Below are 24,569 nucleotides of genomic sequence, written 5' to 3'. Positions count from 1 at the left end.
GCCTATATTTGTTCTTTCCCGGTTTTTGTATTACAAACACGGGTGTGTTCCATGGGCTGTTAGTTGGAACTATATTTCCTTTAGCCAATTGTTCAGCTACTAATGTTTTGAGTGCCTCTAAGTTTTCTTTTTTTAACGACCACTGGTTAACCCACACGGGTTCATCTGTTTTCCAAGTTAATTTATGTGGATGGCACTCTGCTTCAGTGGCCTGCAAGGGAAAATTTTGATGTCTAGGGGTGATATCAATTTTTGTTCCCCACTGAGACATGGCATCCCTTCCCCACAGGGTGAATTTGGTGTCTAGGACATACGGACGAAGTGTCGCTATTTGTCCTTCAGGACCTTCAATTTGGATGGTGTGTTTGGACTGCTTTGCAATTTGGGTACCTCCAATCCCTTGTATGATGCCCTGAGATTGCAATTCCCATTGCGTAGGCCACTTATCAAATGGAATGACAGACACATCAGCACCTGTGTCTAACATTCCCATGATACTGATTTTATGTGATTTGTAACGGAGCTTACATTCTATTACAGGTTTGTCATTTCCCAAAACCTCAGTCCAACAGATGGCTGGGATATGACCATCTGTGGGCAGGTATTTGGGCAGTGGAAAGGCCTGTGCAATGACTTGACCTTTAGGCATAAAGTACGGTGGATATATACATTGTACCATTAGGTTAGAACACCCGTTCTGATCCATTTTCATGAGTGTAGGTGTAACCTCTATCCCAGCAGGTGTTTCTCGAGTATCCCCAATAACAAAAAGGTATGTAAATTCTGGCATGTGGTCCACATTCTGGAATGAAATGGGTATTACAGTCTGTTTGTTGTTGTTGAAATGGTGTGCTTTATCACAGGTTACCTTAAACCTGAGTCCAGAAGTCCAAGTTGCTTTGTCTGCAGCCCTATTTATGTCTGAACGCGGAGCTGTTAGGACGCGTTGAGTCGCTAGTTTCCCTGCTGTTGACCTGGGGAAACAGTCTTTGGAGAGTTTTTATCAGCAGTTATAATTGCTCTGCAATTGCGAGCTACATGTCCCTTTTTCTGACAACGATAGCATACAAAGTTACCGCGCGATTGAGTTTCTCCTGTACCTGTAACATTCTCCACAATCTCCCCAACCATCCCCACTTTTTTCAAAAAGGGAGCAGCTGTGTTCAGCTGCACCTTCTTAGTACAGACTTCGAGGATGGATTCAACAGTAGGAGGAGGATACAGCGGGAGAGTGAGAATGACTTGTTTGCAAGCATCATTCGTATTAACTTGGAGAAGTTCGAGTAGGAGTGCTTGTTGGAGGTCAGGATTAGGGACCTGGGAAGAGACAGCTTCGTACAAACGGTTATAAAAGTGAATAATATTTTCATTTGGCAATTGCTTAATGGTGGTATAATGAGAATTAGGAGTTTGAGATGGTAATAATGTTAAGGCCTTTTCAGCAGCACGTGTGATTTCAGTAAGAACTGGACGAGGGATAAGCATTGCTTGTTTTTGAGGATTTGCCATATTATTGTCACCAGATAAAAGGTCTAATGTGATATAATTGTTTTCAAAATCCAGGTAATTATCTGGAGTTTGCCACAAAATTTTCAATAAATCAGATAAAATTATTTTCCATTGCTTTTTCCACACCATAAAATCACCAGGTGTGAGAAGAGTTTGCATTAATGTAAGTAAATCATGAGGTACAAGTAAGTGAGTTGCAAAAGTAGCACTTAAAAGGCTCTTAAAATAATTACTATGCATTCCAAACTCCTTAATTGCCTTGCACAAATCCTTAATATCAGAATAAGAAAGGGGTTTCCAGTCAGGGTTAGCTCCATTGCTAGTACAAGAGAGTGTAGTAGAAGCAGTTGGAGTTACTTCCTGGTAGCCATGGGTTCCCGGATTCAGAGGGGCAGTCACAGGACTGTGGGAACCTGGGGCGGGACAATGGGAAGCAGGGGCGGGGAGTGGAGGGGCAGGGGCGGGGAGTGGAGGCGGGGACACGGCCGGAGGAGGGGAGGGGTCGGGGGCGGGGTTGTGGGAGGCAGGGGCGGCACTTGAGCCATGGGCGGGAACAGAGGGAGGGGTGAAACACGACGCTGTGGGGACGGGGTTGGGGGCGGGGTCAGGGTGTGACGCAGGAGTGGGAGGGGATGGGGACAAGAAGGGATTTGTGGGATGGGGGAGAAAGGGATTGTGGGAGGTGTAGTTTGGAGAGGAAGGACCATTGCGTCCGCCATTACTGGAGACAAACAAACTGGGAGAAAAGCGGTTGGGGGGAGGGGTTTTTTCCCGGGCTGCGAGCACGTGGCAATGGCTGACCCTGGGAACAAAGAGATCAGGGGAGAAGGGGTTTTTACGCGCGCTTGAAACATGAGGGCTAGAAACTGGGGAAAAGGGAGTGGAGAAGAGGGGTTGGGAAGGTCCTGGGATGGGCTCCGGATTCCCATCCAAGGCAGGGTGCTGAGGAAACACGGGTGAGCCAGGAGGACGATAGCTCTCCTGTGCTGAGAAGCAGTCTGCTCTAGCTGTGTTTTCCAGCGTAGGGGAAGAGGGGTCCGGGACACAGGGGTTGGAAGAGGGTATGAGGGGATTAACAGGGGGGTTTTGCAGTGGCTTTTCATGTACTGCCTTTTTCTCCGGCAAAGTATAACTTAGTAACAGGAGAGGAAAGAATTTTGAAACTGTTTCATCTCCTGCACGCCTCAGAGAGGAGAGTTTTCTCCCCACCTTATCCCAAAATTCAGCAGATCTTATGTCTTCGGAGGTCAGATTAGGAAAGTACTGAAAAAGCCATTGTACAAAAGATTGAACTAGATTTTTAGGGTATTTATGCCCAGTTAAAGAAAGGTAACTTTGAACTTGGTGGTATATTTCTCTATGGTGTGCAGAAACTTCAGATCCCATTATGAATGCACACGAAACCTCAACCCCTTACTCACGAAAAAGGAGGAAAAAAAAAGAGAAAGTTTACACCGGCACCAGCTTAAGACAGGAGCCCCTAAACCAGCAGGGAAATACTCACCAGAATTCTGGATTTATCACAGGAAAGCAGGTCCGGAGAAAAAAAAAAACGCGAGAAGGGTCTTCTGCTCACCAGCCGTTCCCTCGCCACGTGGCGTGGGGGAGGGTACAGGCTGAGGCTCTGGGCTCGATGTTACACAAAAAGTAACACCTCGCCACACAGAGCTGGCACAGCAGGACGTGCAGAGCTAACTCCAGCAGACACACAGCTGCCGGGACACCCTGAAAGTCTCTCAGAACCGGAGTTCAGAGATAGCACGCTGGGCGCCAAATGTAGAAGGTATCTTTTCAGCTTTATACCGGCTAGTGCTTGTATTTCAATGCCTTAGAAAGCCTCGAGCAGCCTTGAGAGGTAGCACGGGCGATCTAGCACTTTAGTAGCTCTAAAATCGGTACCTGAATCAGCTGCAGAGCAAATACCATCAGCAGAAGCAAAGAGGGAGAAATATAGCTCCCTGCTCGCTCAATTCCCTGCAGTTAGAAGCCTTCAAATGAGACAGACGACCAGAGATGTTTACAGGAAGGTAGCTGAGCTGAGAGAGAGCCTTTGCCTCCCCTCGACCATCTTTTTATTCGGAGAAGGGGCAAGGGGATGACTGGGGGCGGACCCGGGGTGAGCGGCCAATCAGACACTGCTGAAGAGTCTGAGTTACATTTGGCTTTGCCCGCGCTTGGAACAAAAGAACTCGGAGCACATGTCTTTGGGAGGGGGGATGGGAAGCTCAAAACAGGCAGCAACATGCATTTGCCATGTGTGTTTTTCTGTGACTTTTGGAGCTCAGGACCCTGATGATACATTTCTTCTACTCCAATTAGACCAATGTCCTGAAGACCCAGATGAATTTACTGGACTGGGAAGTATTCTTACTTCTTGCAGCATTGCAAAGAGGGTTTTTTTGTTTACTTTGTAAAATATAATAGCATTTTCCAGGCTAATTTGTTAATTCTGGAAAGTACTTTGAAGTTTGTATTACAAAACTAATGGGTTTCACTTACATCTGTTTTCATTGCATCAGGCTGGAATTGAATCATTACTGAAGAACAGAGACTCCAGTCCCACCTCTTTTCAAAAATTCTAGGCTTGTAGATTATAAAGGTGAAAAATAGATGTCTTATAGTGTTTTGCTGCAGAAATTAAAATTTTTTACAGAAGTCAAAGATCGAGTCAAAAAATTCTTCATATCAGGATCAAATAAATATTTATTAGCTTGACATATTATATACTCTTTCACACATCACTAGTTTGTCATCTTATTTGTAAAATGTACTTGGACATGTATAGACTTTTCTCGAAGTTACTAAAAGTATTCAAGCATTAACAGTTTCTTAAAACAGGAAACTGTTTTCTTATATTTGCGTTAATCCTTTTAAAAAATATACCTCAAAATCCACCACAGACTTTAATTCTGTGTGTAGAACATAATCAAATTACCCCTAAAACTAAAATGAATGCCTATTCCATAAAGGAAGTGAGTATTTAGTGTTCACTGGAAGTCTCTTCCAACACCTTGCTAGTGGATGGACTGCGAGATGGGTGATGGGAGAGTCAAGTCCCTCCCACTGTAAGTAAAGATCAGATTTGTGAGCACTTCCGGAACCTGAACATACATAAGTCTATGGGACCTGATTAAATGCATCACAGAGTCCTGAGAGAATTGGCTGATGCAGTTGCCAGGCCACTCTCCATGGTATTTGGAAAGTCATAGAATTCAGGTGAAGCCCCTGGTGAGTGGTAGAAGAGAAATATTGCACTCATTTTTAAAACAGATAGAAAAGAGGACCCCAGGAACTACTGACCTGTCAGCCTCATCTCTGTTCCTGGGAAGATCATGGAACAGATCCTCCTAGAAGCTGTGATAAGGCACTTGAAGGGCAGAGAGGACTTAGGGAACAGAAAGCCAGCTTTGTCCTGTGCTGCATCAAAAGTATAGAGGCCAGGAGGTCAGGGCAGGTGATTCTGCCCCTCTGCTCTGCTCTTGTGAGACCCCTCCAGCTCTGCATCTAGCCCTGGAGCTCCCAAATTAAGAAGGATGTAGACCAGCTCTAACAGGTCCAGAGGAAGGCCACAAAGAGGATCAGAGGGATGGAACATCTCTGCTATGAGAAGAGACTGAGGAAGCTTTGGCTGTTCAGCCTGGAAAAGGGAATGCTCCAGGGTGACCTTTTTGCAGCCTTTCAGTACTTAAAGGGGGACTATAAAAATGATTGGGACAAACCTTTTAGCAGGATCTATTGTGATAGGACAATGGGTAATAATTTTAACCTGAAAGAGTACTGATTTAGATTAGCCATAAAGAAGAAGTTGGGCTTTTTTATATTAAGGGTGTTAAAGCACTGGCAAAGGTTGCCCAGAGGGGTGGTGGATGCCACATCCCTGGAAACATTCAAGGTCAGGTTAGTGGAGCTCTGAGCAATCCAATCTAGTTGAAGATGTGCCTGTTTTTGCAGTGGGGTTGACCTCCAAGGCATTTAAAGCTCCCTTCCAACCCAGAGTGTTCTGTAATTCTGTGATTTAATTACTCTCTTTGCCATGTCTTTTAATTATTAATTAAACCAATATGAAAAATAGGTGATTATGAATGCCAAGGGAAAAGGTGTTTGATTTGGATATCTTTTGTTGGATGTCTGCGAGTACTTTAGTAACTGTCTACCGCAAGTACTTTAGTAACTACTCAAAGATTTTTTCTTATCAGTTTGGGCACACATAATGAGTTCAGTTGAAAAAAGGACAACATACTCTTCCTCAATTCTTAAAAAATTTTGGGGAGAGTCATACAACTAGATATATATCATTAGATAAACAATTTGATTTCCTAAATAAACAGGCTAGTCTCCATAAACTGCCTAAATAATCAGTGCAGAAACTTACTCTGTTCCAGAGAGCTGTTCAAATGTGAAACTCGGTATCAGTGTTTTAACCATCCTTTATAGGAGCCACTTTTGCTGTCTTGACTTGTCTCTTAGCCTACCATCTAAAGTAGGTGCCTAAAGTAAGACAGTGCAAATCTATCCCACTTTTTCTATTCCAGGTATGAAAAGAAGAGACAATACATTTAGGACCTTAATTTCAGAAGCTGAAAGTTTAAGGTAGAACTGACAGCAACAAACTTGTTGTTGTTCTCTGCCAAAAAATAAAGGAGAAAAAAAAGTATAATGAATTTGGGCAGTTCAAGTAAACAAAATTAGAGAACATAAAAATATTAAAGGAGCAAATGTGAACAACTCAGACTTTATATGTCCTGTGAAAATTGGCTTTAAAAACAATCAAAATGGGAATTTCTCAGATAAATATATCACAAAGGCATCATATAAAACTTGGCAATGATAACTGAAAGCAGAAGAGGACTTGTTCTGTCCTAGATTAATGGAGCCTATTAGTGTCAGTTACATAATGTTTGTACAGACCTGAATAGCTCTTATTAATGCAATTGATTTAAAATTTAGAGAAAGGATAACCTTAAGAGATTGAAGGTCACTTGAAGGACTGCCTTGAAGTAAAATTGATGATAGCTGCAAATTTATCTTTCCTTTTGAGCATGGACATTCCTGAAGAATTAAACAGGTCCTTAGAGCTTCATTACTGTATTACCTGCTGTGAGTTTTCTTCATTGCTTTTAGAGTACAACTTTATAAAGGGAGAAGGTTGGATGTGAATAGGTTTCATTCAGATTCTGTTTATCACAGGCCATTAACAAACTAGGATTCAGGGTCATCAAGAACATAAAAAATTACTTCGTAAACCTGGCTTTTTTTTTTGTTATTCATATTGCTTCTGACTGGTTTCACTGCAAACGGAATCTGCAGACATGATGAATTCTGTATGTATTTAAATAAAGAATACGGCAAAGAAGTAAGATATTGGTTCTTGGGTCTAAACCAGCTGTATTTATGGGTCTCTTTGCCAAAAGATGGCAAACAAACATGGTGTGATTCTTGGCCTGTGCAGGGCTGTAATTTGGACTTTGATGATTCTTGGGGATCCCTTCCAACTCAGAATAGTCTATGATTCTCTGATTCTGTGACTTTGCCCTGCATCTGTGGTCCAAAGTTAGAGGTATTAGGCAAGGTAGTAGAAGTTGTAATTATTATTGGTATGTTTATACTGTTAAAATAAACAGTACCGGTTCATGAATTTAATTGGTATGGTCTGGCTACTTCCACACTGTTAACTTCCTTTTGCCCACCAAAGCTAAAATCCCAGACTGTGGAAATTGTTTGGCAAGTTCTAGTTATACCAGGACATGTCACGACAGCTCCAAGTCAAGGACTACAAGATTTTAAGAAATATTCAGGGTTATATGAATTTGAAAGGATTAAATAAGTAGCACTGCTGAAGCTTGGGTTCCAAGTGTCTATGTAACCTGTGTCAATGATGAAACACACAGCATCTATGCATCATAACTTTTGATTTTGCTTGATATAATTTATTATAATACTCTAGAGAATTGAAAGTACTAGATTCTTTGCTAGATTTGGGATTCAATTTTCCAAAAATACATACTGTTGGATTGATATTTATTTTTTATATCTAAATATTTGAAAAGGGCAAACATTATGATTGCTTATTGAATAAAGAAGGAGAAGTTGGACAATTAGAGACTAGTCAATTTGACTTCAATCTCCATAAACAAATTTGAAATAAATAAACAAAATACCTGTGTGGAGCAGAAAGATGACAAATGACTTCCCTGAATAATTTGTCAATAATAAATAGTGACAACCAATCTAATTTTCTCTTGTGATCATGCAATATATTGTATGGATGTGTGACAGGAGGTTGCCACAACATAGCTTGATTCCAGCAAGGCTTTTGACAACTTTCGACATTAAAATATTTTAAACAAGTATTACACAGATTTGGTTGTACAGATTTTGTTGGATAATCCAATATCAGGTATGGATGGTTCCCTTTGAAAACTGATATATTGACTAGAAGCACTGATGAGGTCTGATCTGGATCCAGTTCCCTTGAATTCTGCCTTTATGGTGCATTAGTGAAAGTAAGCCTACTAATTTTGCAGACATTAAACTTTAAAATACCATGTTAGACAGAGGATGATCTTGTCATATTGAAGTATGAGTCTGAAAAACAGGGTTGAAGCTGATTAGGACATGGTGTATATGCAAGAATAATTAAGTATATGTAAAAGACTGGGAAAAACTGAAGAGGTTGTTACTGGAAAATGCTTGATGGTTATCTGGGGGTGTAAATTCTTCTAGGAAGGTTTAATTCATCCACCACTGTCTTACTAGAACTCAGAGATGTCCCTAATTCAGAAGCCAGTCAGATAGAGATAATATGAAAAACAACAGGTTTGTTTTTATGAATTATTACTATGGTTTATTATTACAGTTTATGATTACATTAGCCTGTTGTAATCAGATACAGTGTTGACCAACAGAGACCCCAAAAACTTGCATTCTTTTGGTTTACCTTATATTCCTCTTTTCCACCTTTTCCCCCTCACAAATAAGGAATTCACCCACACTTTACTGCATCTCCATTGACCTTTATTTTTTCCAAATTTTACATGCTTATTTGGTTATTTCAGCCTGTGATACCAGCACAACTGTCTGTAAGTCAGTCCCCTTTTTCATTATCTTTTGACATTCTTCATCCATTATTTACTTTCTTTTAGCATATTTCTCCTTCTGGTTTACCCCCTTTTTGCTGTTTACCCCCTTGCTGGCTTCAGCTACCAGCCAACTCCTCCTTTCACATCGTGAGCAATGCCCAGCAGCATCTCACAGTTACCTTGTCAGTTTAACATCAGGCCAGGCTGGCTGCTTACCTGCATGCCAGAACAACCATGTCTGTTCAGTGGCTTTTGAGCAAGGCAGGTACTGTGGGCTGTACCTAAGTCAGCTACTGCAAGACATGCTAAGCGTTCCTGTTGCTGTAAGGCCTTGGCAGCAATACTACCTCTGATTTTGTGCACTATGTTTCCAAAAAGGTATTGACCAGAGGTTTCTGTGACCTTTGTGGACAGGTTGAAGAAAATACGGAGGCAGAGGTATGAAAGAAATGTTCAGTAAAGATAACTTTGTGCTCAGAGAATAACACACAAAAGAAAAAAAAGCAGCAAAGAATGATGCCACACAAGCTACATATCCTTGTTTGTGGATTTTTGCTCCATTTGTGAACTGAGTATGTTTTTTTAACTCTTCCAGTGTAAGGTAAAAATCACTTGAGTCTTTAGTGGATAGGGCAAAATAAAGCTTTAATTGTGATTACAGCAAGAGTGATTCACGTTTGACATGAGAAACAAAGTGCTAGAATAGCTTATTGAGAGAAAATAGGAAGCCTCCATTAGAAGAGGTGCTGCAAACATTAAGGATGCATTTTTTAGAAAGAAAATAGGTATCATGGAGAAGGTAGAATACTAAGTTTATCAGAAGCCTCTTTTCTACTCTGTGTTTGATAATTATAGGAACGTAATTCTAAATAAAAAACTTTTCAAATATTGAGGGTTTTCTCATTGTTCCTCATAGCAGAATGGCTGCTGAAAGCACACCATGAACATATTTGCCTGGCTTCATCCTGCAGCCTAAAAGAAACCCTGCACCTACTCTTGAAAGATCAGTTTATCTTCTTTTTTCTTTTCTCAAAATAGAGAAAAAAGTTTTTTAAAATATAACATAGCAATGAAATTACTTTATCCTAATGGTTAGTCTGAAAAAGTTAGATTCTTGAAGACTATAATTCTACAACTTACACCTGTAGAAAGGGAGCAGGACTAAATTCCTTTAAGCATAAAGAGGCCCCATAGAGATGGAATTGAGATCTTCCTTGGTAATTTTTTAAACTTTGTTTATATGGGAGGACAGTTTTTCAATTCCTAACAAAATTGTCTTGATTTGCTTCAGAGACTTCTTCTGGGACCTCAGATCCTCAATTGAAAAAACTTACTCTAACAGAAGAAGTACCACTTAAAAACACTTAAACTTTTTTAACCTCTAGTCAGCTAATATGCTGTGAGGTAAATATGCTCTGTGAGGTAAATAGCTATAGTTTGAAATGGTTTCTTCTTTATTTTCTACTTGTTATTATTGTTGTAATATTGCTAAAACACAAAGCAGACATATAAGACAAAAAAAAGAGAGTTGTGAAGGATGTGAGTTTTCCATTTTTATCTAGATTGGTTAGTTCCTGCTGCACAAGTAGTGCTAGTGATCTACTATACTATAAGAATGCATAACCAGTAAGGCAACTTACTGGTGGTAGCTGTCTTCATGAGAGGGTTTTGTGCTTTGGATCTCAGTTTGAACAAGAAGGCTATAATGAGTAAAGGTGAGAGACATCAGGTCCAACTTACCAGCCTCCTTGTTAAAACAAGCAAACAAAGAGTAAAAACTATTATCGCTACCCAAAAGGACTTGTAACCTATATTTTGCCCAGGCAGACAATGCCTGGGAAGACGTATTAATTCAGATACATACCTATCTTCATAGTTCCCTTCAGCATAGTGTGGATATGTTGCTATTTTTGGTGTTCAAACTGTGCCCAGCTTGGAGTTATAAATTTCATTCTTGAACTAAAGCACATAGAACACTTGAGTGTCATAATTTCTAAGTTCTCATATCGTTTGCTCTCTAGTAGCCATTTAGGCATAACTGAATGTAATTGATATACAGTGGAAACCATTAATGTAATGTATCAAAACTGACAGCATTCCAATTTTTTTTTATTTTTAGTTAAACTTTATGTATGTGTGGGGACTGCTTGCCCCCCCTCACACTCCTGCCCCAATTGCCCTACTCTTCAAAATAGGCCATCTACCACTTGTTTTGGAAAAGACCCAAAAAAATGACTTAAGGTACCTCAAGATATACTTCTCTTCGCATTCCTGATTTGTTATAGCTCCATTGTGCCTCATAGTATGACACTGGTTCTCTCAGGTCAAGCTGGTGTCTCTTGTAGATTCTTATCCCACTTTAATTACATAAGTGTATCTGTCTGTAGTGATGTGTCATACATAGAGATCTACTTGATTTTCTTTCTTCAGTTCCCCCCTGAGTGTTTTGCATCATTTACTTTTCATAAGTATTTAACTGAAAGTACTATATACAAAAGGTACTGACTGTTTTATTAAATTTAACATGTTATATTTCCAGTCGTTGCAGTATCTGGATACTTTATTGCTGTAGGAAAACAATAAGTCCAAATAAGAACTTTCATTTATCTGCTATGATTGGATTACATTTTGTTAGTGACTTGTTTTATCTCATTGTAGTGAGTGCCATTGCTCATTTTCTTCTTACAGGAGCTTTTGGAGAGTGTATTAGAGCATGTTAGAAACTTAATAATATATCAATGTTGTATGGGTAATTTTCAAACAGTAGGGAAAGCATTGCTGAGAAGGGACAGTTTGTAGTATTACACCTTGTGAGCACTCCTGGAAACTTCAAATGGCAGGTTTCAGTCAAAAAAATAGAATAGTTTTTATCACATGACTAACATTCCCACCCCTGTACAGAGATCCAGTTAAAATCTCAGTAACCCAGTAAACCACAGACAGCTTGTTACTGAGTACCAACACTTGTTTGCTTTTGTTCCGTACAGACTTTTGTTGAACTGAATAATTATTCTTTCTCCATTTCTGAGGTCTAAATGAACATTAAATAAACCAGTCAGTAAGAAAGATATGTAGAAAGAAAGTAAAAAACCCTAAAATAATATTTTACTATTTGCTAGTGCTTTAGCATTTCTGCCCCGTGTAACTCATTAATGTCTGTAAGCATAGCCATAGTTGAAAAGGAGCAAGCAGCTCAGCGATGCTCAGTATGTTCAGATTGGTGACTCACTAGATTTAAGTACCTGTTTCAAGAGCAATAAATTCCTCTTAATGTATGCAAAATGGAGCCTGGAATGTTTTTTGCTTTGTTATTTTTCAGTAACTACATTCATGATATTCTGCTACCACATTATGGCATTATTATTTATGGCATTCCTTTATAAATTTGCATTTACCTCAAAAATGAAGCATGCAGTTTTACTTCTTCATTTCATTTTTTCTTAGCAATAATTTATCTGAAAAATAAAGGCATGCATTGTAACACTGTTAAAGTTGTGTAATCACTGAATTTGATATCTAATTATTTGAAAACATAAATGAGATAAAGTGTATATGAAAAAAATGTATATGTATAAACTCTGAAACACAACAATTGTGACAAAGACTTTGTTAACAGTTGCAAGCATGAGCCTGGAGAAAGCTGTCTGATTTCAGATAAATCTAGTGATTTGTTTAGAGGTACTTCCTTAGAGGTACCTGTAATAGAAGTGTCAATATGTCCAGGTTTTGACACCTCTATAGATAATGTATTACGGGTTTTATAAACGGCTGAACTACTTTGGTACATGTAGGTTTTCTGCTGGCTCAAGTGAGAGTCTGCTTTGACCTGCATAGGTGGCTTTTAAAACAGGGATTATTTCAGATATTCAGACTACCTGCCCTACAAGTTTAAGTCTCTTCAAGGACTTCTGACACACAGGCATGATACTGTACACTTCCAGAATATGGAAATGGTCCAAAGGCAAATGTGAAGTAGATGATGCATCCTATTCTACTAAAACCACTCTTATGATCCACTGAAAAATAGGCCTTTAATTTTCAATTATTTTCTTTTACAGGTCATACATATGGGATGGGTAAATGAGAGACTTGAAGGAGCTGATTCATCTCAGCTCTACAAATTCAAGTTTCTGGCCCTGAAGGGTTCATCCTTCTACATTTTCAGCACTCCACCGGTAAAAAAACTAATATTTTTGTGGCAGTTTCATTGTAAATGAAAACCTGTTTGTTATGTCCGGGTTTCTTTTCCTTTATCAAGTGAAGTGGTCAGCTGAGATTTCAACATAAGTTAAAGCCACAGATGCCACTGAATTTCAATAAACTGTAGATATTTATCCTCTTTCAAGGTCCTCTGAAAAGCTTGCTGTATCTGGATAGTATAAAGAATTCTTTATGGGATGTAAGTGTTTTGTTTTTTGAAGTTGTCAAGGTCAGGTTTTATTTTGGTTTGTTAGGCCTAATATTTCTTACCTTATTTATTCTAAGGTCTTTTGTAGATGTAATGAGTTAGTAGTTACTCTGCTTTCTGAAAGACAAGATGCATCATGAAATAAACCATCCATACTATTGGATGATACCTGTGGATTTTTCACGCAAGCGAGGGATCGAGGTGTTACAGAGAATCCAGTGCTAAGTGTACAGTTCGAACAAATCTTGCTTTGATAATCTATATACCTCATAACAAGAATTCTGTTTCGCAACAGGTGACTTATCTAATATTTTTCTAAAAACTGATTTTAAAGGATTAAATGGAAATGAGCTGTAGAATTCTAAACTGTTTTAAAAAATGACCCATACTTACCACATGGTAATATTTAGTCCTTTCTTTTTTTTCTCTAGAGAACCTTTGCCTTAAACAAATCATTAAGATTAAAATGTGGACTTAGAATGCAATTTCAATTATACAATTTGCTTGCAGTTTTGCTCAGAAGATGCTCAGTCTCCTAATTTTGTCTGCTGATCCAAAGAAAATCTGATTCTTGATATGTGTACTCTCTGCAGTACCTTTGGGAAGTACATACTTTTAAAAAGTTATTTGTGAACCTCAATGAAGTGCAATAAGTAAAATTTCTGCCTCTCTTGATTGAAATTATTAATCCAATGATTCCAATTAACTTCAAACATTCTAAAACGGCCAATAGTATTCTTTTTAAAATGAGACAACACATCTGGGAAAAGCAGAGGTTTCCCCTCTCTAAAAATTGGGGGTTTAATATGTTAAGGCGAGGATTTAAATTTTATTAAATTACTACAATCCAATTAAAATGTAAAAACTAGGCAGAAATATTAAACAAATAAATAACACACCACATGAATTATTTTCATCAAAGTTTAATTATTGTTTTCAGACCTGTTTCTAAGACACATTTTTGATATTATTAAAATGATACATTCATATGATACTAATTTGGGATAAACTACTTTATTTACCATGTTCAGCACTCTACTAAGAGCAGACAAGTGGGGATGACCGGTAGTATAAGTTACTTGACAGAATCTATTATGCTCCTACAAATTTTTTTGTAGGAACCTTGGCTTTCAAAAAAATGAACAAAGGGGATCCGTTTGGTCAGTGTGTTGTGTCATCTTGATAATATGATGCACCAGTAAATGTGACAGAGTCTATAAATCATAAAACCTGTTGACCAGTTTTCTTGCTCTTTAATCATTCCACAGACATCTTTCAATAGGGGAAAAAACCCCAAAAACTAAACACCAAATTAGCAGTTTCCAGCAACCACCCATCTGGAGACTTCAAACCTGGATCTAAAGCCACACTTTGAAGCTGATTATCAGTCTCCTGAGGGCACCTCTAGGCCTGGCTGTTGTTGACCCCCTTCCCTGGGGCTCGCTCCCCGGTCCCACTGCTGCCCTGCAGTGCAGCGGGGCCAGTCTCCAGCTCCACAGCCCTGCCCTGCCCAGCCATGGTTCCAGTGAGCCAGGGCCACCCTGGGGCCCATGTCCTGGCCCAGCCTCAGCCTGTCCCTGCTCTCAGGGACATGCCTGGTGCCTGGAGCTGAGGCTTCCCCAGTCTCATGGCTGCCCTGCTGCTGGCTGGGGCATGTACTGGGCCTGGCTGCAGTGGAGGTCACTACTTCATAGCAGATCAGTGGCAGTGGTTTCTTACTTGGGGCTAAAGCAGTGCTAACACAGCTGTGTTTGGGCTGATGCTGAGCAGGGCTGGTGCAGCCTTTCTGCTCACTGCTCACCCTGCAAACATCCTGGGGCTGGGGCAGGCTACGGGGGACACAGCCAGAACAGTTGATTTAGATGGACCAAAAGGGATTTCACGTACCATGAAACATCACGCTCAGCAATAAAAAATGGGGATTTGGTCCTCAAAAGTAGCCATTGCTTGGAGACTGGCTGGGCATTGGCCTGCTTGGGGTGAGCAGCATGAAATCACCTTTGCATTAATTGATTTCTTCCCCTTTCCATCACCTACTAAACTGTCTTCTTCTTGCCCCATGCATTTTCTTAATTTTTCTCTTCCTATTGTGTCTCTTATCCCATGGCAGGGGCATGGGGAGGTGATGAGGGGCTGTGTGGGTGTTTGGCTGTGTGACAGGGTCAGCCCACTGCAGGGCCATGAGTTAGGACCCTGCCCTGCCAAACCCTGGAGAGCTCCCACGACACTGGTTCTGTGTCACGTGTCCCAGCTCTGTAGCTGGAAACACAGGTCCCCACATGAAACTGGGCATAGAGCTCCTTCACTCCTTTTAGAGATACTTGATGGTACTGCTCTTACCATTGCTCCGAGGTTTGGTTTTTTTACTGTCTTAAGTGGGAGAAAAAAAAAATGGACTGTTCAATCACAAAAATATAGATGTTTCAACTTGCATGATCTTTACAAGAGACAAGTTTAACATGTTTTATTTAAAAGATGTTGCTATTGCTATTTGTATTCTGAATCAACACAGCATATCAGTATATCAATATAGTGTGCACAAAGCAGATGACCTATAAGTTCTACACTTACCTTCAGCCATAACTTTACAACTGCTTGTAAAAGGATCTGGTACAATTTCCACTCCTTTTCTATTTCATTGTGTGTAAAAGATGACATGAATGTAAATACAGCTGGTAACTTTCCTAAGAATGGAAAACATAGTTATCTATGAGCAAAAATAAAGAAAATTGTGGAAAAATGTGGCAATTATACTATGAAAGAAATCACTATGACAAGTAATATTCTATTTATATACTATTTGTGCAATATCTCAGATGATTCCAGAATGGTGATTCCAGAAATGTAGAAGTTTCACCATAGAAGTAGATAGCAAGAATGGTGTGATTAACAGAGAATGGTTTTTCTGCATCCCTGAAGTGGCTTATTTAATTGTATTTAAGAAATTTACAGATTTCATTTACAGACTGCTGTATTGGAAGCGTGACCCATTTCTGAAAACTGCATATCTGAAAAACACCATTGAACCAATAGAAATTAATCTTGTGTCAATTTTAATATACAAGCAGTACTTTATTACATTCTAAAAGCATCTATAGAATTCCTGTCAATTTTCAGATATTGGAAAAATTCTAAATTCATATCCTAGAAGAAATTGAGGAAAAATTATTCTAAATTGTCATTCAAAATTGAACTATTTTTTATGTCTTTGAAAATTTCCAGGAAATAATTTAATGGGGTTTTTTTAATGGAATATGGGCTAGATGTAGGGGACATCTGTACTGTTTAATTTTTTTATGTTTTCCTTAGGGTTCATTACAGTTTTTACATTAAAGTCTTCACATAGCCATATCCTTAGATCTGCTGTGTAACCCTTAATTGCAAAACTATCTTTTTCCTTGTGATTAAATAAATAGCACTGAAGTGATTTAACGTGAAGGCAGCTAGACAATCACTGCATGTGCTGTTTATAATTTTAAGAAAAGAATGAATACAAGAATATTGTGAAAGTAACATAAATAGTTCCACCTTTGACAGACAGTATAGAGAAGCTTGTGCAATGTAATTAAGACATGCAGTGTTTTTAATGCTGCCATGTAAGTTCTAAATACATCTATTGGTAATTTACATTACACAGGATGTCAATGTAACATATTAGGAGAGAGGTGGCAATAAGTTGGAGGGCACAGACTTAACCCTGATCATTTTTGGTAAACTTTCTAATTCTACACACAAGTCTGTATTTATGTTGCTATAGGATTTGCTAGGATCTGTGTTTTAGTGTGTGTTTTGTACCATCCAGTTTGAGTTGTTTGGGGCATCTTTAGGCTTCTTATAATGCCATATCATAGTTACCTCAGGAACAGGTCTTGATTCTTGTTTTCCTTTTTAATATCTTACAATAATTTTTTAAATTATTCTTCGGGTTTTTTCCATTGAAGAGTGAAGAGACCAGTGAAATTAATTATGCTTTACCTAGAAGTATTTCATCTTCTCCTTAGACTTTTTTAGCACTTCTACGCAGATTGGATGCTTCTGCGTAATTCTCAGATAATGCAGCATTTGCTGTATTCCAGTAATAAATATTATAGATGCTTGGATTTTTTTCCATTACTTATTCAAATGTTTTTAATATTTTGGGGGGCTCTGGAGACTTCTAGAATCAGATTCTGTGTTCAGAGAAAGTCAAAGACTATGTTATGTTAATTTGATTTAAGTGAGTTTTGAAGTATGATTCTCTTTTACATGCACCCCATATTTCTTTCTTTAGTGGTGATCTCAGAGCAGGCATGAAAGTCTTTTACGCCTATTTTATACTTGCAGAATTCTCTTCTAGGGAGTAACTTTCTGAGTCAATTGTTCACTGCATTGTATGTGTCAGGATGAGTTTATTATTTTCTCTGTATTTTAAATCTTAACTTTCTAAAGAAAAGCCAATGATTAAAACACACATTTAAAGGTAAGTATAGTTGGAATATGAGTTTGAACTTATGCTGAGATCACCCGGTCTGTGTAAAGCTAAATTTTACTAGTTTGTTTATTTTCAGAATTCCACTGCAATGCCTGTTTTTAAACCATGAGGAAATTGCAGAAACTCATGCTAAAGTAAAAAGTACTTCTTCAACAGTAGGGACTTTTGCAACTCTACATACCTATTTCAGTCTCTCATTAGAGACTTAAAACTGTAATTGCAGGTTCCTATTTTTTGTAACTCTGTTTGGCTTTATTATCTTTTGATCAGCTCAGTGTTATCTGTGAGTTTATGAATGTCTTATTTTTACAATGTTTCTTAAAGGATTAATATAGCTAAATGTCTACAGAACCAAGTATGCCATACATAATGCATTGGGTTAGCTAAGGAGTTGGTCTGCCAATGATAAAAGTAACATTCAGCTTCTGTTGGTCATAAATTCATATACTAGACAAACATGATAATTTGTAAGTAGGAGCTTACTGAATGCTAATTGAAACTCTCATGTATTTTGCCACTATTTCTGACACTGTCAGAACTAAATTCAATGAATGCAAGTATGCCTCGTTAAGTCATCTATTCTAAATATATCTGTTTGAAACATTTTGTCAAATGCTTCCTAAAAAATAATAATACTGTCATGCTAAAATAGTCCCAAGAAATTGCAATGTATAGAATACCTGCAGGAACAATTCCAAGGGGAAATAATGAGAAAAACTATTTTATTGCCTAAGAAATATACTTGAGTATCTCATTTATCTTAGTTAGTTATTACCCAGTTATTAAATGTGTGCTGATGGATAACCTGCAATCAACTGGAACATTCTTTAAATCGAATGAAGGATATTGCAATTTTTGTGAACTTTTCTGATTATTTACAGCTTTTCTCCTTGACTAGGAGTATATGATTATTTGCAGGTTTTTTTAAAGTAAAGCAATCTATAACAATAACATTTTAAGCTTAGACATACTATGGTAGTTCTGATAAAACTATAAATAATGTCAGCTGTCTATTTAGATTCTAGTATTCCTTTGTAATATGTTTCTTTTGCCTCCTAAAAATTCCTCTCAACATGTCATTTGTGTTCTGAGCACCTTGCACACAGTGGTATTCACACTGTTTCACTCTGTAAGTATGGTAGCCTTTCTCTGATATACACAATAAAATAAAGCCTTGGCTTATATATGTGCCAGCAGTTGTCACCATCACTACCTGTCTCTGCTGAAAAAGTCCTATGAGGTTACACAGCATCAAAGAATGAAAGAGATGCATGGGATAATGGGAAGAAGTCTGAAGTATTCAGAGTGAATTTAATGGCACAGCAGTGTCACCACTGTCCATCACTAACAGTGCAAAGAACTCCAACAGTTAAAATTAATCTTCAGGAATCAAAACAAATGATATGAGCAAATGAAAGTCCTTTCATATCTCAACAGCTTTCAAGTCATAGCCCATGTCACTAAAGTCAGTTTCATAAACAGCAGATGAATCAGTGCTTATGCTTCTATGTCTAGCCACTTAGAGCAATAAAGGATTGTCCTGCTGTTAACTTAGATGGAAAAGATCCTTTCCCTTTGAGATATTCAAGACCAAATAATGAACTAGCCCCCATTCTACTCTATACCTTATTTTGCAAAAAGCATGAATATACCTTTGGAGGATCAACAGTAATGGGGCAAAACATGTATTATTTAATTACTTTATTTTCAAAAGAGCCACCAAAGTACAAAATATTTCCCTGGAAATAAGATTAAGCCAAGACCTGCAGTACTTACTCTATGTAAGCATGTTTAAAGATATATTTCTTTATGAATTAGCTTTATAAGTCCTCTGTTTCAGTTGTTTCAAAACTTACATTATTTCTTATTTGTACAATAATTAAAATGCAAAACTCAAATAAAATATTGAATGGACCTTACAAGAAGAAAAGTAGAAATGGAAACCTAAAAAATAGAAATATATATCTTTAAAAATTGCTACCTTTTATGAAGTGATGGGAGGACAAGTTAAAACCTAAAATTTCTTTAAATTTATTTTCTAAACCAGCTAACATTGGATTTCAATATGAAAAGGTTTAAGTAGTACTATATACTTCTATAATGTAATTTTAAAATTATCAGTGTGTAATGTTTTGAGCTTTAATTTGTGAGACATTGCTCGTAATAAAACGAAGTGTGTAACATGTTTTTACACATTCTAGTTGATGTATTGTATTAAAGTGATGCTTGCCATTTGACTGGTAAGATATAAAAACTGTGAAATGAAGAATCTTAGAACATGAGTCCCTCTATATCCTGAAAAAATGTGGTGCTAGAACTTCCTCTTCTAGAGTTCTTCAGTCCTGTTTCAGTAGGTGATTCATAATATCTAAATTTAATCATCTCAAAAACCTAATCTAACCTAAGAGAAACTGAGAGAAGGCTAGATTGTTAAGAATTAATTCGGATTCTTAAGATTAGGAAGAAACTAACACCAAGTTCACATTACTCCTCCAAAGGACTCTGAAGTAACATTTAATAACCAATAGAAGATGCATCAGAGGCCTGTAGGTGTTGTAGTGGTTTGGATTCTCCTCCTGTTGTTACAATTCTGTTTAACAGCTTAGAATTTAAAGAGACTTAAAAATTCAACTTTAAGATAAATTTAAAAACAACCAAAACATGCTGATATCTCCTTGCAAACCATCAGGAGAAATACTTTTTGTGCTACTGTGAACACAGAAAAAGAGTCTATTATTGAATTTCATCATTTTTTCTAGTTAAGTTTCATCCACATAAACCAGATTTTTGACAAGCAAATTTTTCTTTACTTACATAGTTTTAATTTTTTTTTCTGCTTTTTTCCTTTTGGGCAGGGGTTGGGAATAGGACAAAGCTGAATCAGCCCTAGAATTTTAAATTAGCCAAGTTACTATTAGAGTTACCTAAACACTTGTTTCCATATGCCAAAAGCCTCAGATTTACAATTTAGTCAAATCCTTCATGTATCTATGCAGCCATTCCTGTGCATTCCCCAAGTGCTAGGATTTTGCTCTAAAATATATAAGCAAAAATAATATGTATTCCCTTTGAATTTTTCTTGTGTATAAGTTGTTTTATTCTTTCTTGAACTACATAGGCTAGGTATTGTTTTTAAAAGTAAACAGATTATCACATTATACCTTGAAGTAGAATTTGGTAAAAACTTGAAACATCATTCTTGCTGTCAAATTTTAACAGCCTGTCATGTCAACAGGATTAAGTAATGAAATCAAAGAGAAACAAAAAATTGGTATTTTCATATTATTAAGACTACAGATGATATTATTCTTAATTTCAAATATTTCAGTCACATAGTCTTTTACAGTTTTTGGAATAAATATTGAATTATTCACACCCTAGTGCATGTAAACTCAAAACTGAATTTAGGAATACATCTTGATCTGTTGATTGTAAGATTTTTTTAAGATTGAGACATGAAGCTGAATGGCTCTGTGTTTGAGACTGTGTTCTCTGTGTTAGCATCTTGAGAAATAAATATGCTTGTGTAACTAGCCACAGAGATTACAAAGAGGTTTCCATCATACTGGGAAAAAAAACCCCAGTGAAATTATTTAACACCTTTTTAATTCCTGTTTCCTGTAAAAATTTAATGCTATTTGACAGTCTTTTCTAAATGCTGGGTATTAAATGAAGTGTTGTGCCTGTATTTAAAGCATCCAGCAGAATAATGATGGGTGAAGCCTTTTCAGTTTTTTTCATCTGAACATGATTTTTGAATAAAGAATGTGTTTATAATATTTATTTTTTTATATTATAGGTAAGCACACTAGACTGGGGACGAGCTGAAAAAATCTATAACCTCTGTGAGGTTCTATTTAAAATTCACAAGGTAGGTTTCCCAGCAGTTCCAATGATATTATTTAGTAAAGAATGTTTACCTTTTCCAGTTCATGATAAACTCAAGTTAATCTTAACTAGGAATAGCTAGCATTCAAATATTTCATCTGTTAAAAAACTATTTGCAGTCACTAGTCCATTAGCTGTGCAAGTGTAAGAGAATATGGAAAACAGGCTAAGCGCCAAGTGAGCAAGTTACTAAAATGCTTTCATATTGAAGGAAGGTTTCAGTGTTAGAGCTGGGTGTGTGAAGTGTCAGTGAGACACACTGCTGAGCATAATGATACTGGTTTTTTTCTTAGTGGGTCAGATTTTTGAGCCAACATGAAGAATAATGCTCTTGCTGTAGTTCTTGATTCATACAAAGATACTTGTATTTAATTTTAGTAATTAAAAAGAAAAAAATTTTGTCCTTTTTGTATCTTATGTATTGATTATTCTATCAAGTACTATAGTGAGTTTTTATTTACAAAGGGCAACATGTTGGGTTTGTGTCCCGCAGAATTCATTTTCTTCCCCCAACTAGACACAGTCATGTTTTCTGTCTAGCTTGGCCCAATCAAAGATTTGGGGCAAAATCTTAGCACTTTGTGTAAATAATTGACTTAAAGAATATATTTTCTAATAAATTGCATCAGATTAATTTTGTTCTACAACAACAAAAAAAACCCAACAACTTTTCAGGTGAGATAAGGCTACTAGATGAGAGCCTATTTGTCTAGGAGAGTAAAAATTAACATTTTCAGAAAAAAAAAATCCATCTTTTCAGATAAAATACTGTTTCAGTGAAAAACGAAAAGTCATCTTTAGTTCTCACCAGCTGCTGTCCTGTCCTCTGTTGTTTCTCCTTTAACCATGCAATGATGTTGTGGAAAAGGCAGGTTGTGGCTCTGTTACCTGTAACAGATCCTGCACTGGAGCAGAACTGCTTAAGGCTTTTTGTTTGGCATTGGTTGGGGGTTTTTTTGGTTTGGTTTGGTTTGGTTTTCAGTGTGTAGGGTTTTTTGTTGAGGTTTTTATTTGTTGGGGTTTTTTCCGATTGAACAGTTATTCAGGACATGGGAAGGAAACGTTTTGGCACTGCCATGCAAGGAAAACAGGAGTTCAGGACCAGAGCTCAGCTCCAGAATGCAAGGCACAGGAGCAGAGCCATATTCTTGTTGGCATGGCATTATTTTGGTGTGACCATGTCTCCAGCTGGGAACATATGGGCAAATTCAGGTCCTGCCCATCACTGAGACACCACCAAAAAGCAGACAGATCATTTATTTGGTCTCCTTAATATTTTTTATAATTTTACTTATAAATAAGTCAGGCACCAATGAAATATATACACATTAAGCCTTTTGAGAAGATTTTACTGCGGCTTGGGTTTTGTTTCTGTTTTTTTTTCCTTTAAATATTACTGCTGAAACTCAGTTCTTCCTTCAATATTATGATAATTTCAAGGATATTCTGTCCTTAAAGCAACTTCTGCTGGACTTTTTCATTAAGAAAAAGAAGTGGGGAAATAAACTACCCAAGATTCAACTCTTTAATGTTCTTGACATTTTAATAAATGAATGCTTAATTGCTAGTCTTCATGAATATGTTAACGAAAGTGCAAAAGCCCAAATTGAACTCTTTAACCTCTTCTCTGTCAATTCTTTTGTATAAATGACAATGAGGCAAACTGAACAAGTCAAAAAGAGATAGGAAAAAATTGTAAGAGATTAACGTTTCTGCACTACATATAATCGAGTTGTGTTGTAAAAGCTGCTGTTTGGGGAGGGTGTTCTTAAGGATTTTCAGAAGCTGGTTAGAACTAGTGCAAAACTGTGGTAGAGTATGTTATTGTACCTTCTCATGAAAGATGAATTATAAGGAGAGGTGCTCTTCTTAAGAGGTGCTCTTGTTACATACCTAATTGTAAGTTTCTCATCTATGTTTATGATGACACAAGAGTTAAACATGGAAAATGAGAATCCAATATGGAACTTAAATTTTAAAACAAAATGTTTGATGTATTTTAGATTTGGGTGTATGTATACATACATGTGAATACACAAATATGTGATTTAAAATTCATATATATAACATGCACTTGCATATTTGTGGTCATTTGGAGGTAACAAACAGATGATTTGAAATGCAATGTCTTTTATCGTGTGTGTTTATTCCTATAGCTTGTCTCATAATTCAAACTCTTACTGTAATCCTGTACATGTGTCTTAAAAACATTTTATTTTCTTTTATTGCCTAGTATTTTCACATACAAATTAAAAAATACTAATATAGTAGTCTACAAGCCAGGATATGCAGCAATGAGTCTTGAAGCAGATGTAATACCTGTCCCTCCATAGCTGCTGAACACCTGAATATATGCAGAAATTTTGTTCAATGTCCTTTTCAACAGTGCAAAGGAGTGTTGTAAAATAACTTTGAGCTTCATCAAGTTGGTTCTCTCCTCAAGTACCTGCAGGGCTAATTTTGACAACACAGTACTGTGAACCCTGGTGGCAATATGTGCTGCTCCCAAGATGCCCCATGAATCACTGCTAATTATTTTGGGCTTTCAGTCTTTTCTGCCTCATGATATCATAAAGAAAGGGGGATAGGGAAAGGTTCTCTCTGATAAATAGAAATATAAAAATATGTGTCATTTGGAAATTAAGGCTGTGCAAGTACTTAATGTGTAAGTATTAGCTTTTTTATTTTGTTTTCTTTTCCTCTATATTTATGTTAATCAATGAAGTCTTGAAACATTAGGGAAGTTTCTTGTATTAATTTGTTTACAATTACATTCTATTACAGTGATATTTTTTATAACGAAAGTTTAATGTGAAGTTTCTCTTCTTTATCTTGAAAGTGATTGCTTCCATGTCCTTGTAGTTACAGAATAGCATTGACAACTGTCAGAGGACATGCTCATGTTTTTATTTCCAGAATTAGCCCTGGGGTGCTTGATAAATTGCTGCATTCCTTGGGGTTTCGAATACTGGAACCCAAGTAGAATTGAGTAATTATTGTCTCCTGTAGAGCTGGTACACACCTCCTGCAATGTATTGAAACATTCAGGAATTTCCTTCTTTTTCACTGTAAACAATATATTGGTACAAACTCATTTTAGATTTTATATGTATTGCTTAGGTGATTTTGACAGTATTTTGGAACTGCAGTAGTAGCTTGGATTGCATGATAGGGGGTAAAGCAAATAAAAAGCAAAGAGAGAATCTGTCTTTGA

At 37.2% G+C, this 24,569-nt stretch overlaps 1 protein-coding gene across 1 annotated transcript in view; it reads left to right on the top strand.

The window, feature by feature from the left end:
• Positions 1–24,569, top strand: part of SNTG2 (syntrophin gamma 2) — a 157,998-nt gene that overhangs the window by 107,036 nt on the left and 26,393 nt on the right. Inside the window, exons 12-13 of the mRNA XM_048299092.1 lie at positions 12,647–12,763; positions 21,267–21,338. Coding sequence (XP_048155049.1) covers positions 12,647–12,763; positions 21,267–21,338 — 189 coding nt within the window. The remainder of the gene's footprint in view (positions 1–12,646; positions 12,764–21,266; positions 21,339–24,569) is intronic.

The sequence above is a fragment of the Corvus hawaiiensis genome, chromosome 3, assembly GCF_020740725.1.
Source record: "Corvus hawaiiensis isolate bCorHaw1 chromosome 3, bCorHaw1.pri.cur, whole genome shotgun sequence".
In the NCBI taxonomy this organism is placed as follows: Eukaryota; Metazoa; Chordata; class Aves; order Passeriformes; family Corvidae; genus Corvus; species Corvus hawaiiensis.
This window is presented reverse-complemented; position numbering and strand designations above follow the sequence as displayed.